The sequence below is a fragment of the Stenella coeruleoalba genome (genome assembly GCF_951394435.1).
Source record: "Stenella coeruleoalba genome assembly, chromosome: 10".
Taxonomy (NCBI): Eukaryota; Metazoa; Chordata; class Mammalia; order Artiodactyla; family Delphinidae; genus Stenella; species Stenella coeruleoalba.
Window position 1 is genome coordinate 45,158,012 of NC_137156.1, and position 13,171 is coordinate 45,171,182.

The 13,171-nt window shown below is 44.0% G+C and overlaps 1 protein-coding gene across 16 annotated transcripts in view; it reads right to left on the reverse strand.

Moving 5' to 3' along the window:
* Nucleotides 1-13,171, reverse strand: part of DST (dystonin) — a 496,974-nt gene that overhangs the window by 384,577 nt on the left and 99,226 nt on the right. For 3 of the 16 annotated variants that reach the window (XM_079934481.1, XM_079934480.1, XM_079934482.1), the window contains exon 1: nucleotides 7,521-8,228. The exons of 12 other annotated variants lie outside the window; for them this stretch is intronic. In XM_079934481.1, coding sequence (XP_079790607.1) covers nucleotides 7,521-7,611 — 91 coding nt within the window. In that variant the 5' untranslated portion in view covers nucleotides 7,612-8,228. Of the gene's footprint in view, nucleotides 1-7,520; nucleotides 8,232-13,171 lie in introns of those variants that run through there. One more of the 16 variants, XM_079934491.1, reaches the window with a different exon arrangement.

Sequence of the window (13,171 nt, forward strand, 5' to 3'; positions counted from 1 at the left end):
TTTTTTTATTTAACATCTTTATTGGAGTATAACTGCTTTACAATGGTGTGTTAGTCTCTGCTTTATAACAAAGTGAATCAGTTATACATATACATATGTTCCCATATCTCTTCCCTCTTGCGTCTCCCTCCCTCCCACCCTCCCTATCCCACCCCTCTAGGTGGTCACAAACCACCGAGCTGATCTCCTTGTGCTATGCGGCTGCTTCCCACTAGCTATCTATTTTACATTTGGTAGTGTATATATGTCCATGCCACTCTCTCACTTTGTCACAGCTTACCCTTCCCCCTCCCCATATCCTCAAGTCCATTCTCTAGTAGGTCTGTGTCTTTATTCCCGTCTTACCCCTAGGTTCTTCATGACTTTTTTTTTCTTAGATTCCATATATATGCGTTAGCCTACCATATTTGTTTTTCTCTTTCTGACTTACTTCACTCTGTATGACAGACTCTAGGTCCATCCACCTCACTACAAATAACTCAATTTCGTTTCTTTTTATGGCTGAGTAATATTCCATTGTATATATGTGCCACATCTTCTTCTTTTTTTTTCTTTTTTTTTTCGGTACGTGGGCCTCTCACTGTTGTGGCCTCTCCAGCTGCGGAGCACAGCCTCCGGAAGCGCAGGCTCAGTGGCCATGGCTCACAGGCCTAGCCGCTCCGCAGAATGTGGGATCGTCCCAAACCGGGGCACAAACCCATGTCCCCTGCATCGGCAGGCGGACTCTCAACCACTGCACCACCAGGGAAGCCCTGCCACATCTTCTTTATCCATTCATCCGATGATGGACACTTAGGTTGTTTCCATCTCCTGGCTATTGTAAATAGAGCTGCAATGAACATTTTGGTACATGACTCTTTTTGAATTATGGTTTTCTCAGGGTATAGGCCCAGTAGTGGGATTGCTAGGTCATATGGTAGTTCTATCTGTAGTTTTTTAAGGAACCTCCATACTGTTCTCCATAGTGGCTGTACCAATTCACATTCCCACCAGCAGTGCAAGAGTGTTCCCTTTTCTCCACACCCTCTCCAGCATTTATTGCTTGTAGATTTTTTGATGATGGCCATTCTGACTGGTGTGAGATGATATCTCATTGTAGTTTTGATTTGCATTTCTGTAATGATTAATGATGTTGAACATTCTTTCATGTGTTTGTTGGCAATCTGTATATCTTCTTTGGAGAAATGTCTATTTAGGTCTTCTGCCCATTTTTGGATTGGGTTGTTTGTTTTTTTGTTATTGAGCTGCTTGTAAATCTTGGAGATTAATCCTTTGTCAGTTGATGAACATAGATGCAAAAATCCTCAACAAAATACTAGCAAACAGAATCCAACAACACATTAAAAGCATCATACACCATGATCAAGTGGGGTTATCCCAGGAATGCAAGGATTCTTCAATATACTCAAATCAATCAACGTGATACACCATATTAACAAACTGAAGGAGAAAAACCATATGATCATCTCAATAGATGCAGAGAAAACTTTCGACAAAATTCAACACCCATTTATGATAAAAACCCTGCAGAAAGTAGGCACAGAGGGAACTTTCCTCAACATAATAAAGGCCATATATGACAAATCCACAGCTAACATCGTCCTCAATGGTGAAAACCTGAAAGCATTTCCACTAAGATCAGGAACAAGACAAGGTTGCCCACTCTCACCACCATTAGTCAACATAGTTTTGCAAGTTTTAGCCACAGCAATCAGAGCAGAAAAAGAAATAAAAGGAATCCAAACTGGCAAAGAAGAAGTGAAACTGTCACTGTTTGCAGATGACATGATACTCTACATAGAGAATCCTAAAGATGCTACCAGAAAACTACTAGAGCTAATCAATGAATTTGGTAAAGTAGCAGGATACTAAATTAATGCACAGAAATCTCTGGCATTCCTATACACTAATGATGAAAAATCTGAAAGTGAAATTAAGAAAACACTCCTTTTTACCACTGCAACAAAAAGAATAAAATATCTAGGAATAAACCTACCTCAGGAGACAGAAGACCTGTATGCAGATAATTATAAGACATGATGAAAGAAATTAAAGATGATGCAAATAGATGGAGAGATATACCATATTCTTGGACTGGAAGAATCAACATTGTGAAAATGACTCTACTACCCAAAGCAATCTACAGATTCAATGCAATCCCTATCAAACTACCAATGGCATTTTTCACAGAACTAGAATAAAAAATTTCACAATTTGTATGGAAACACAAAAGACCCCGAAGAGTCAAAGCAATCTTGAGAAAGAAAAATGGAGCTGGAGGAATCAGGCTCCCTGACTTCAGACTCTACTACAAAGCTACAGTAATCAAGACAGTATGGTACTGGCCCAAAAACAGAAAGATAGAACAGGATAGAAAGCCCAGAGATAAACCCACACACATATGGTCACCTTATCTTTGATAAAGGAGGCAAGAATATACAGTGGAGAAAAGACAGCCTCAGTGTGTTTTATACATTTGTATACTCTGTTGTGGAGTTAAAATGGAAAGGAACACATGACAGTCTAGAAATTCCATCTCTGTGTTACCTCTGTAGCTTCTGATGTTCTTAGGATCTCAGTCTCGAGATGCTTTGGTCAAACCCCCCAGCTCACCACAAAGCCAGGCTGCTGGGCACACGGGACCCAGAGGCAGAAACACGAACACTTCTCTGCCTGGCTGCAGATTAACATTAAGACAAATTGCTCTCACCACCTTTCCTTACATATCATTTAGTACCTGAAACCGTCATTACATGAGAAAAACAAGCATCTCCAAATTGTTCAAATAAAAAGTTTTTAAAAGCATAAAGCTTTTTTTAAAGTCCCTGACTAAATAAATGTTGAGATAACCATATAAGGTTAAACCAGAACAGCAACAACAACAACAAAAAAAAAACTAAAGGAGCATGAGTGTGATGTTTTGGGTTCAAAGTTAAATTCACTAACAGTAGCTAATAACCCATTACCATTCCTGAACTGATATGTGTTCCTTATAGTGTAAGGCAATGAACAAGATCTTTGGCCGATTTAAATCCTAATTATTTAGTGGAAATTACTTTTCGAATCCATGTTGCAATATCATAAAACACTCAACTGTGTCATCTGGAAAATCCTCAGAGATGTCAAGGGAGCTCTCAAATTCTCTCCAACTAGAGCAAAATCACATAACATTGTGTTATGGTTGTTAATGCGTCCAGAGTTTAGGTTTCCAATTTCAGGACAGACATTGCAGGTTGCAAACACGATATCCATTCTCTCCTTATTCTTTACCGACAGAATTTCACTTTTGTTCAGGGCACTAAGTGGGGCCAGTTAAAATGTCTATTTTCCTAGTCTGCCTTGCAGACAGCAGTGGCCCCTATAACAGTTTTGACCAGTGAAATACAAGTAAAAACTGCTAAGTGGGCTTCTAAAAAAGATCTTTAAAAGGAGGCTGAATCAACTTGTCTGGATCTTTTGTCCTTTGTCCTTGTACTTCCCCTTCTTTCCATCTGGAATTGAGACACAAATGCTGGAAGAGCAGCAGCCATCTTGTAATGAGAGAACAACCACATGACGTACTACAAGTGGCCAAGAAGAAACATAGGAGTCTGGGTCCTACTGGCAAATAGAGGTGCGCTACAGCCCTCCCAGTCCTACCTGAGGCCTCTCAGTCCCTGAGAAAAAGAAAACACTATCATCTGTTTCTGCTACAAACAGCCAAACACAATCTTAACTAACAGTCATTACCAGTTAAGCCTATTTCATTTTTTAAAAGAAAAAAGCTCAGACTAATACTGTCATAACTAGCTACAATGCAACACTATTATGATATAGCCCTGTTAAAGGTCACTTATTACACAACTGACTATGAAGCCCCAGGAGGAGATGAAATCTGAAATCAAGATTTTGCAGAATCCTAAAGCCAGCTGAAAACCACTGAGGTCACACTTATGAAGGAAGCAAAGTAAAGAAATCTTTACACTCCAGCTTCAATTCAACCGGCACCAGAGTTAATTTACACAGTAAAAGACAGGATTTTGACCATTCACATATCTACCTAAGGACGTAAAACTGAAGTGAAAATGAAAACTACTGGCTGTGAGTAGTTCTCAGTTCATTTTGTCACCATGGGCATAAGCAGAATCACACGGCTCTAATGAGAGAAGGGACTTTAGCAATTGCTTTAGCAATTCCTCAACATTTTCATGAGAAACAGAACATTTTGCCTTTTTCTTAATCGAAGAGGGTTTTTTAGTGATATATAGATAGACAGATAGATAGATAGATAGATACAGATATAGATAAGTAAGAAATCTGCCACTCAGCTTTCATAGAGAATAATAATGAAACCCTTTTTATAGCTGTCTGGGGATAACTGATTAATTTCCAGGTCAATGGAAAAATATCCATTTTCTTGGACCAAAATAATTTACCTTCCTTGTCCGTTAAGTCTAAAATGTATAGAATAAAATTTATTGGGTTCACATTAATGATCTCATTTTCACACTAAGTATCAATTTTAAAAAGTAACAATGTGTTGAGGAAAGAAAATCTTCCAATGATAGACTCAAACAGCAGAATTTCATAGATTAGAGTGACATCTAGTTAATATTGATAATATAATAATATATAATAATTATAATAATAGTATGTAGGTTAGTTTCCTTATACTGACAGGAAAGACAAGAGGGATGTTCTGCATCTTTTGTGCTAACCTACTAAAAATGTTTTCTATTTACATGGTAAATAAACTGCATAATTCACTATAGATATTAAAGAAAGCCACTGACATGGGCAATTTCTAGCATAAACAATAACAAAGAAATATGTTTTATTCGAAAGTAAATGCCTTTATTCACCCTGACTGTGGTAATCTGCTGAAGTAATGAGATTTTTTTTTAATCAGATGCCCTGAATATCCTGGCGATGAATATATTTTATAAGCAAAGGGATTGGAATATGAATCAGGACACTGCATCCTTCTCTGCAGCAAATAGCTCTTTCTGTGTTATTCTAATTCAGCAAACAGTTGCCTATTTTCACTCAGAAGTAAAGGACCAAAGTAAGACCCAAGAATAGACCACACCATAAATAATTAGGGCTCGCTCACTTGCCGCTATTCTTGTTTTGCTCCAGAAGGATAGGTCTGAAGTCCTTCCAAAGCCATCTGAAGACTAAACTCTCAACTTCTAAACCTAACAGTCATAACTGCTAACATTATAGGTTATTGTAATTCTACGTTTCTGTCACAGATTCTGAATTTGTTACAGCTGACCCCACCACTTACACATTCAACAGCTGGGGCATATGATCACTTGGCAACCTGATAACACTCCAGCCAAATGCAAAGTCATCCTGGAACCAAGGAACTCGGGCAGAAATGAAAATCAAAATAAGCTCTCTTACGTTCAAATGGGAATGGAAAATGTTTTGAACAATGCATGATTTTAGAAAATGCAACAACTGTACTTTGAGAGTTGAGTGAACTGACACTCCCTATTCAAAGCCTACAATTCTTTTCTGATTAGATCAGCCCCCACAGCAAGTCATCGGGATAATAAGCTCTGTAATGAAGTCATCGAATTGGATACTGATGGGAAATCATAACCGGCTTCAAAACACATCCGGAAACAATGAGTTTTCCAGGTCTCTAGCTTTCCACGTAATACACTGGCCAATACTCTTACTCTCCTTTCCAAGACCAGATGAAACACAGAACATCTATAAAGTCGGGGACAAATTGATGACCTAAGCATTTTAAAACCACAAAGAAAACGAAGGAAACGACCTTCACTTTTTCGGTGAAATTCGGGACTATATGTTTGAAAAAGTGTACATGTAAGTGCAATACTGATCATTAGGTTATAATTAAAATGAAGTGTAGTGACGACTGCAATGGCCTCCAGGTCTTCAATTTCCTTTTAGTTCCAAACGCAAATAAAAACCATCTTTTAAATAACATCCACTTCCTCAAGGCAAGTCAAATCACCTCAGTTATGTCTGTTTTCCGAGTCACCTGCAATCACCCACGTGTCAGAGGTAAAACTTGATGGGACAAAAATTCATACAGCTATCATTTTTTTCAAAAGTAAAAAAGGTACATACTTTCAAACTTTCAGACATTTTTCTTTCTGACCTTAAAGAGCATAGGTGTACATCTTCCATGAGGTTTATTAGTATATTGCAATATTTCTCATTTTTAAGGTTCTGGAACAACTTATTAAGAACCTTATTTTTAAATGGGAGGACAGATGTAAACATGAGTGTATTGCACATGAACACACACACAGATGCTACAAATGTGCTTTAGCCTAAAATATCATTGCACTTGCTCAGTGGTAGTGTCATACACAATAGAGTCTTGGCACAAAGGAATTCTGATTGTGCTGTTTACAGAATTCTACATGGATTAAAGGAATGTCAATAATAAAACATGTTCTAGAAGGAGATGAAATATATTCATGGGTAGATTTTGAGCTCTGGGGGGATTTGGAATTTAATTATTCAGTTCGCGATTCTATATTTCTATTTTTTACAGATAGAAAACTAGTGATACATGCATTTTTAACCATACAATCCCCATTCAATTTACAGAAATTGAGTTTCTTAAGACGACAGCAAATATTCAAAAGATGCAAAACCACTTGAATGCAACCGATGAAATAGGCCACTATTCACCATGAATATATTAAGGCTCTGGGAGCTACCCCTGGGTGTGGAGCGCTTAGAAGCCACAGTTAGGAGACCGTCTGGACACACTGAAAAATAATTTCCAGAGACAAAAATACCCTTTAAGATGAGAAGATGCTCTTTATCTAACGTCACATTTAACTATAAAGTCAAAATAAACATGATACTAAAATATCAATACTATTTATCGTAGAATTTCCCCAACATAAAGGATAGGCAGAAAAATATCTCAAAATATACTCCTTTACGTTTAAATTTACCACAGACTCACTGACGAAAGTCTTTCATGCATCACACTATCAAGTAATCTTTATCATATGTAAGAATAGATATATAGTCACAAACCATAAACTTTTTTCATATAAAATCATTTTAAGAAAAATGATTTGGTGATGCTCTCAGTGGTGAAACAGTCCATTTATTTAAGAAGCCAAGGACCTTTTTGATCGGGTTAACCAATACGCCATACCAAGCAAGAGCAGCAATGCCTTAGTAATCCTATGGAGAATTAATCGGTCTCCACCCTCCCAGGAAGAATTATGATGATGCGTAGTGCTTAAAAGCTTTTGCAGGGGAGAGAAAACGCAACGTGCTTCTTGGAAACCAAACCCCTCCCCCGCACTGTACTGCTCGTCCTAGGGCGTCTACGGGCCGTCGCCCACCCCATCACCCTCCCTGCGCTGGGGTACGGAATTCCATCCCAAAAAGACCTGGTCCATTCCCAAGGCACCTGGTCCAGACACCTGTTTACTTGTGCCCAAGCAGTGGTGGCTCGGGTTAAGCAAAGGCGACGGTCACCCCTCTGGTCCCTGCCAAGCCCCGCGGCCCGGGCGCGGGGAACCACATACCTTTGTATCTCTCCAGGACATCCTCGTAGGCCTGGAGGTACTCCTGCTCCTCCACGTACAGGTAAGCGGCTGGGGATAGGTACCCCGCCATGCCCAAGTTTACCTAAGCGACGACTGGCCAATTCCCCTCTCCCGCTCGAACCCCGGACAGGATCGCAGTCAGCAAGATGCAGCCTTGGTAATGGAAACGCGGAAGGAGAGCAGGCTGGGGGAGAGCGCCGGGGCGCAGAGCTGGGGGCGCAGAGCCGGGGACGCAGACCCGGGGGAGCAGAGCCAGAGCCGGCCGGGGAGACGCCCAGGTCCCCTGGCGGGCCGCGGGTGCGGGGCCGCCCGGCCCGCAGGAGCCACAGTCCTCTCAGGTTTCAGCAGCGGCCAATCTCGGCGAGCCCGGGGGCGGCGACCTGCAGCGCCACGCCGCGCTGAGGAGCCCGGGACCCGGCGGGGACAGGCGGAGGGCTGCGGGAGCCGGGACCCTCGGAGGCCGAGGCGGCCGCCACCCTGGCTCTGCGCTGGGCGCCTGCTCGGAGCCGGGAGGACGCGCGCGCTGCCTCCGCCCGGGATGCTGCGCGGCGCATCTGCGGCATTTCCTGGCCGCCGCGCCGCAGACACTCGCCCGCGCCCCGGGGAGAGGAAGGGAGGGCACAGCGGGGGATAGAGGAGGGAGGGCGGAAAGGAGGGGGCGAGGCGGCGGTCAGCGCCCCGGCTGGCTCGGCTCCGGCCCGCGCCGCCCGGCCCCTCCCGCAGGCAGCGCCGCGGCGCCCGGGCCCCTCTCCGGCCCGCCCACCGGTCCACCGCGCGGCCAAGCCCGCCCACCCTGGACGCTGGCTGGCCGGCCCGGGTCCCAAGGGCGAGGTTTCTATTTGGGACCCACAACAGGTGCCTGGGAAACAAAGCCGCGGATCGCGCCACCCGCGCGCGCAGCCCCCGCGGGGCTCCCGGGAGAAGAGTGGGAAATACTCTTCGATCCGGCCGCTGTCACAGAAGGACCAGGTCGCTGGGACAGCGCGGTGGGGAGAGCCGGGGGTCCCCGCCCCAGGCGCATCTGGGGGCGGACGGGGGTCCTGACAGCCTGGAGACGCCTGCGCCTGCGCGCCCGCCGCCCCGCGGCCCGGGGACCAGCCGGCGGTCCCTCCCTTCCGCCCCCCAGAGCCGGCCCGCGCATCTGCCGCGGCCACAGCCCGAGTCGATACACAGCACCCGTCTCACGTTGCCACCTCCCTCCTTCTCCCTACCATTATTCACCCCACATAGCACTGGTCTCCACTGAATGTGAGTAAAATGGGTCCAATTCCCTTCGCTTTGGCATGTATCATATACTAAAGTGGTGAGTTTAAGAGTCCACTGAAGAAACCGGTTGGTACCCAGACATGTAAACAGGTGTGTTTAAGAGGACTGACAGAAGTCAGCCGGCCTTGGAAGGAATCCTGGCTCCTGACTATGTGACGTGGCCAAGTTACTTATCCTGTCTTCATCAGGATAATCATATCATAAAGTTCATCATGGGCTTCCCTGGTGGCACAGTGGTTGAGAGTCCGCCTGCCGATGCAGTGGACACGGGTTAGTGCCCCGGTCCGGGAAGATCCCACATGCCGCAGAGCGGCTAGGCCCGTGAGCCATGGCCGCTGGGCCTGCGCGTCCAGAGCCTGTGCTCCGCAGCGGGAGAGGCCACAACCGTGAGAGGCCCGCGTACCGCAAAAAAAAAATAAAAATAAAAAATAAAATAAAGTTCATCATATATCATCATATCATAAAGTTGTGATAGCTCAACTTTATGATAACTTTATAAGTGTTAGCTGTTGTTGTTGTTATGATTATTAGATGAACCATCTCATTGTTGACTCTCTGATTTATGACAACTTCACCTCTGCCCACATCTCCCCTTCCTATTTCTTCTTTCATAAGTACTGACTTTTCGTCCTTGATGATTCTTTTTTCTTTTTCAATGATGTGAATCTGGATCATTTTCCATCAATTGTTAGATGGGAATGAGTACTCTTGGAAAACTGTATACTCTTGATAAAACTTACTTGAATTAGAATTGGAAAGCTTTACTTCTCATCAGTAATTGGCCTATTTTTGTTACTCCAAACAGAGCAAGACCACACTTCTCTTTTCTGTCCTGACCACTGATCTGAGTTTGATCCACTAAGCCTTTAGGATCACTAGAGTTTTCTTGCAACTTGGCATGTATTTATGTATACATTAGTTCATGAAGTAACAAACAGATATCATATGGGACACCTTCTGGAAATGAAAGGGTTAGCAATTCGATCCCTAAGAGTCATCCCATATACAGACCACATATATACAAATGGAGATCTCTCAAAACTGTCTTGTCTCCCTCACAGTGAGTAAGGTCATTAAGGGCATAGTCTGATCCTTCATCAGAAATTGACACCCAGTAGCACCCAGTTTTGTGAATACAATCAGTGCACACTGCAGTGATTTTAACTGTCTGTTGAAGGAACCAGTCAAAATGAACAAGCAGCATTTGGGGTTGTTGGTAAAAACAGCCTTTACCCCATGCATTCTTGGAAAGATGATAAAGGATCAATCTGCTAATAATAATAGTGTATTCCATAGGGAAGCAGCAAAAGCAGAGCAGTTAAGAGCTTGGCCTCTGGAGTCAAGACGGCCTGAATTCAGATCCTAGCTCAACCACTTCCTATGACCTTGGGAAGAATCTCTCCTCTCTCAGCAGATTTCTGGACTGAAAAATGGAGAAAATAATAGTACCTACTTCATAAAATTGTTGGGAAACCTAAATGAAATAACATATTAGGTGCTTATGAGAGCATCCAGCCATCAGTCAGCTGTCATTTACAGAGCATTTTCCATGTGCCAGGGAATCTGCAAAATGTTTTGCATTTACTACTTTAATCGCCACAGCCATGATCTTTTGATAGAGAAAATGAAGCTGAGAAATGTTCAGTAAGTTGTCCAAGAAAACACAACTGGTTCATGATAGAGGAAGAATTAAAGTCCAAAGTCTGACTCTGCCAAGGTCCTTACATTCTAACTTCAAAGAATTCACATGGGTCCAACATCCATACTTTAAAATAACACTGTCACTGGGCTTCCCTGGTGGCACAGTGGTTGAGAGTCCGCCTGCCGATGCAGGGGACACGGGTTCGTGCCCTGGTCCAGGAAGATCCCACATGCTGCGGAGCGGCTAGGCCCGTGAGCCATGGCCGCTGAGCCTGCGCGTCCGGAGCCTGTGCTCCGCAACGCAAGATGCCACAGCAGTGAGAGGCCCGCGTACCGCAAAAAATAATAATAATAATAACACTGTCACTAACAAACCATGTACCTTTACAGGCACTTCAAGACTGAAAACCCCAACTTACAGTATCCCGCGAGTAAGAACAGCAGATCTGTCTTACGATGATGTTAAAGGCATTTACAGTGGGTACAAAGCCCCTTTCTTACCATGTCATTCTCACCTTGACCCTGAGAGATCAGAAGGGCATATATTATAGTCTCAGATTTTAAAATGAAGATACTACAATAAATGCAAAAGCACTTTTAAAAATATAAGTATCAGACATGTGACACCATCACCAAAAAGACTTTCAGAAATGTACATCTGATTATGTCATTGCACTGCTTAAAAATCTTCAGGTGATTCCCCACCAGTTACAGCATAAATAGTCCAATCTCCTTGGAATTGCCCGAAAGCACCCTTACAGTTTCTGCTCTTCCCTACAAATCCCAGGCTTTAGCTACACAGATGACTTGCAGTTTCCATTTGAACCCATCTCCCTGCTGTGTTCCTGTAGCTCCATCCCTCGGTAGTGGCCTTCCCTTTCACTCTAGTCCATCAAGCTAGTTAAATCTCCCCTCAAATAATACAGGTACTCACAGCCATTACAGCTAATCTCTCACCCGTGTTGTAACTGTCTCACAGCACATCCATGGTCATGTTAGACTAGAATTTCTTTCAAGGCAGAACTGTGTGCTTATCTTCATTTTATTCCAGAGGCTTAATAAATATGTATCAAATGTGAATGACTTAAGGGATTCCCCCTGACCATATGGTCTTTTTGACTCTAGACATTTTCATTCTATTTTATTTTTATGACCTTAAAAACAAATAAAAATATGAGACTTTCAATTCCTTTATTACTAAATAACGAACATGATGGATGGACATCCGCACACCATTTCTGACCCTTGCCCCGTCTCCTACTAGGGATGAACTTCACCGATCAGCCGAGTTTCAGGCCAAGTGTGAAAATGCCTGAGAAGTTGAAATCTGAATGGTATGTTTTCCAACTACCCACTGCACCAAATGCCCTCAGATGCCCTGTTCCCTTATCCTCACACTGGATGATCTGTGGCAAATTTAATACAAAATCTATCTGGATTTCACAGTTTAGCCACATGACAATGAAACATATTTGCAGACTGGCCCCTAAGCCTATGCTGGGGCCAGTGATGAAATGATTATGACTTGTGTGGCAACAGCAAATTTACTAATATTTATTTTAAACACAGTAAGTAGTACCTGTCCATACTAGGGCTGCGTATTCTGTTTGTTGTTTTATTTTCTTTTGTTATATTTTTGAAGAATTGATATAATCTTAAAAGTATGTAACTCAGAGGTCTCCAGTGCACCAACTACCAGTAACTTCATAGTAAACCTTTTACAACGAGTAAGACATGGCCCCTGCCCTCCCAGAGACTACAGTCTACTGACCCCAGCACCCGCTTGTCCACTGCACCCAGCAGAACCCCCAGGTCCTCCATTCCTTCCCTACCGTCAGTGTACACCGACCACTACTACCACCAGCCTCTCCTGACTTCCTGTCTGTTAGTTTATATAACCTCATTCCCCCTGACAAACATATGCCCTTCCTTCTCTCATAAACCTTCCTTCACTACCAAAAGCAAAATACCTGTCTCTGCCACCTTTATCAAAACTCTCAAGACAGAAGGATCTTGTACCTTCCGTAAAAACGCAAAGGACAGGCATCCCAGGCTTTCTACAAAGCCCCAGCAATTTCTCACGCCCCCGCCTTTCACCCATCTTCCCTTTCTGCTGAGCCAAATATCTGGTACCCTGGTTCTGGCACTGTCTCCTCCACTCCCTTGGCGGTATCTTGACAGGGCAAGGAATCAGGCCTCGGTGGCCAAACACTTTTTGGTACTCGCCCAGCTCTGCACCTCTCCCAGGCCACCCCTGCCCACTCTCACTTGGCTCCCAAGCTGTCTCCATCCTCCCTCCACCCCATTCTCCCCCTCCATCCTCCTCTTTGAAGGCCTGGGTGAGACCAGCCAGCATCTCACAACAGAAGACAGAAGAAGCTCAAAGCTGTTGCCCCAGAAACCTGGACTAGAGAATGGCTGGCTGGGCCCTGTTTGTTTTTCCCGTAATCAGAAAATCCCACTGGGGGACACTAGGGGGACTCAGCCACCATGATGGCTGGGACCTGAGCTAGTCCCCTCCAGCCCCCACCCCCACCCCCGAAGGAGTACAAGTACCAACTTTGCATGATGGTGGGAGGCAAAAGAAACTGAGTGGGAAGGGGCCTGGGGGAGAGAGTGGGGGAGGGGAGAGAGGCCCGATCCACTGCAGAAACCAACTCCAATAAACACCTGGCCTTTGGCCTTTGCAAGAGAGCTCCCGAAGGCACACCCCAATCTACCCC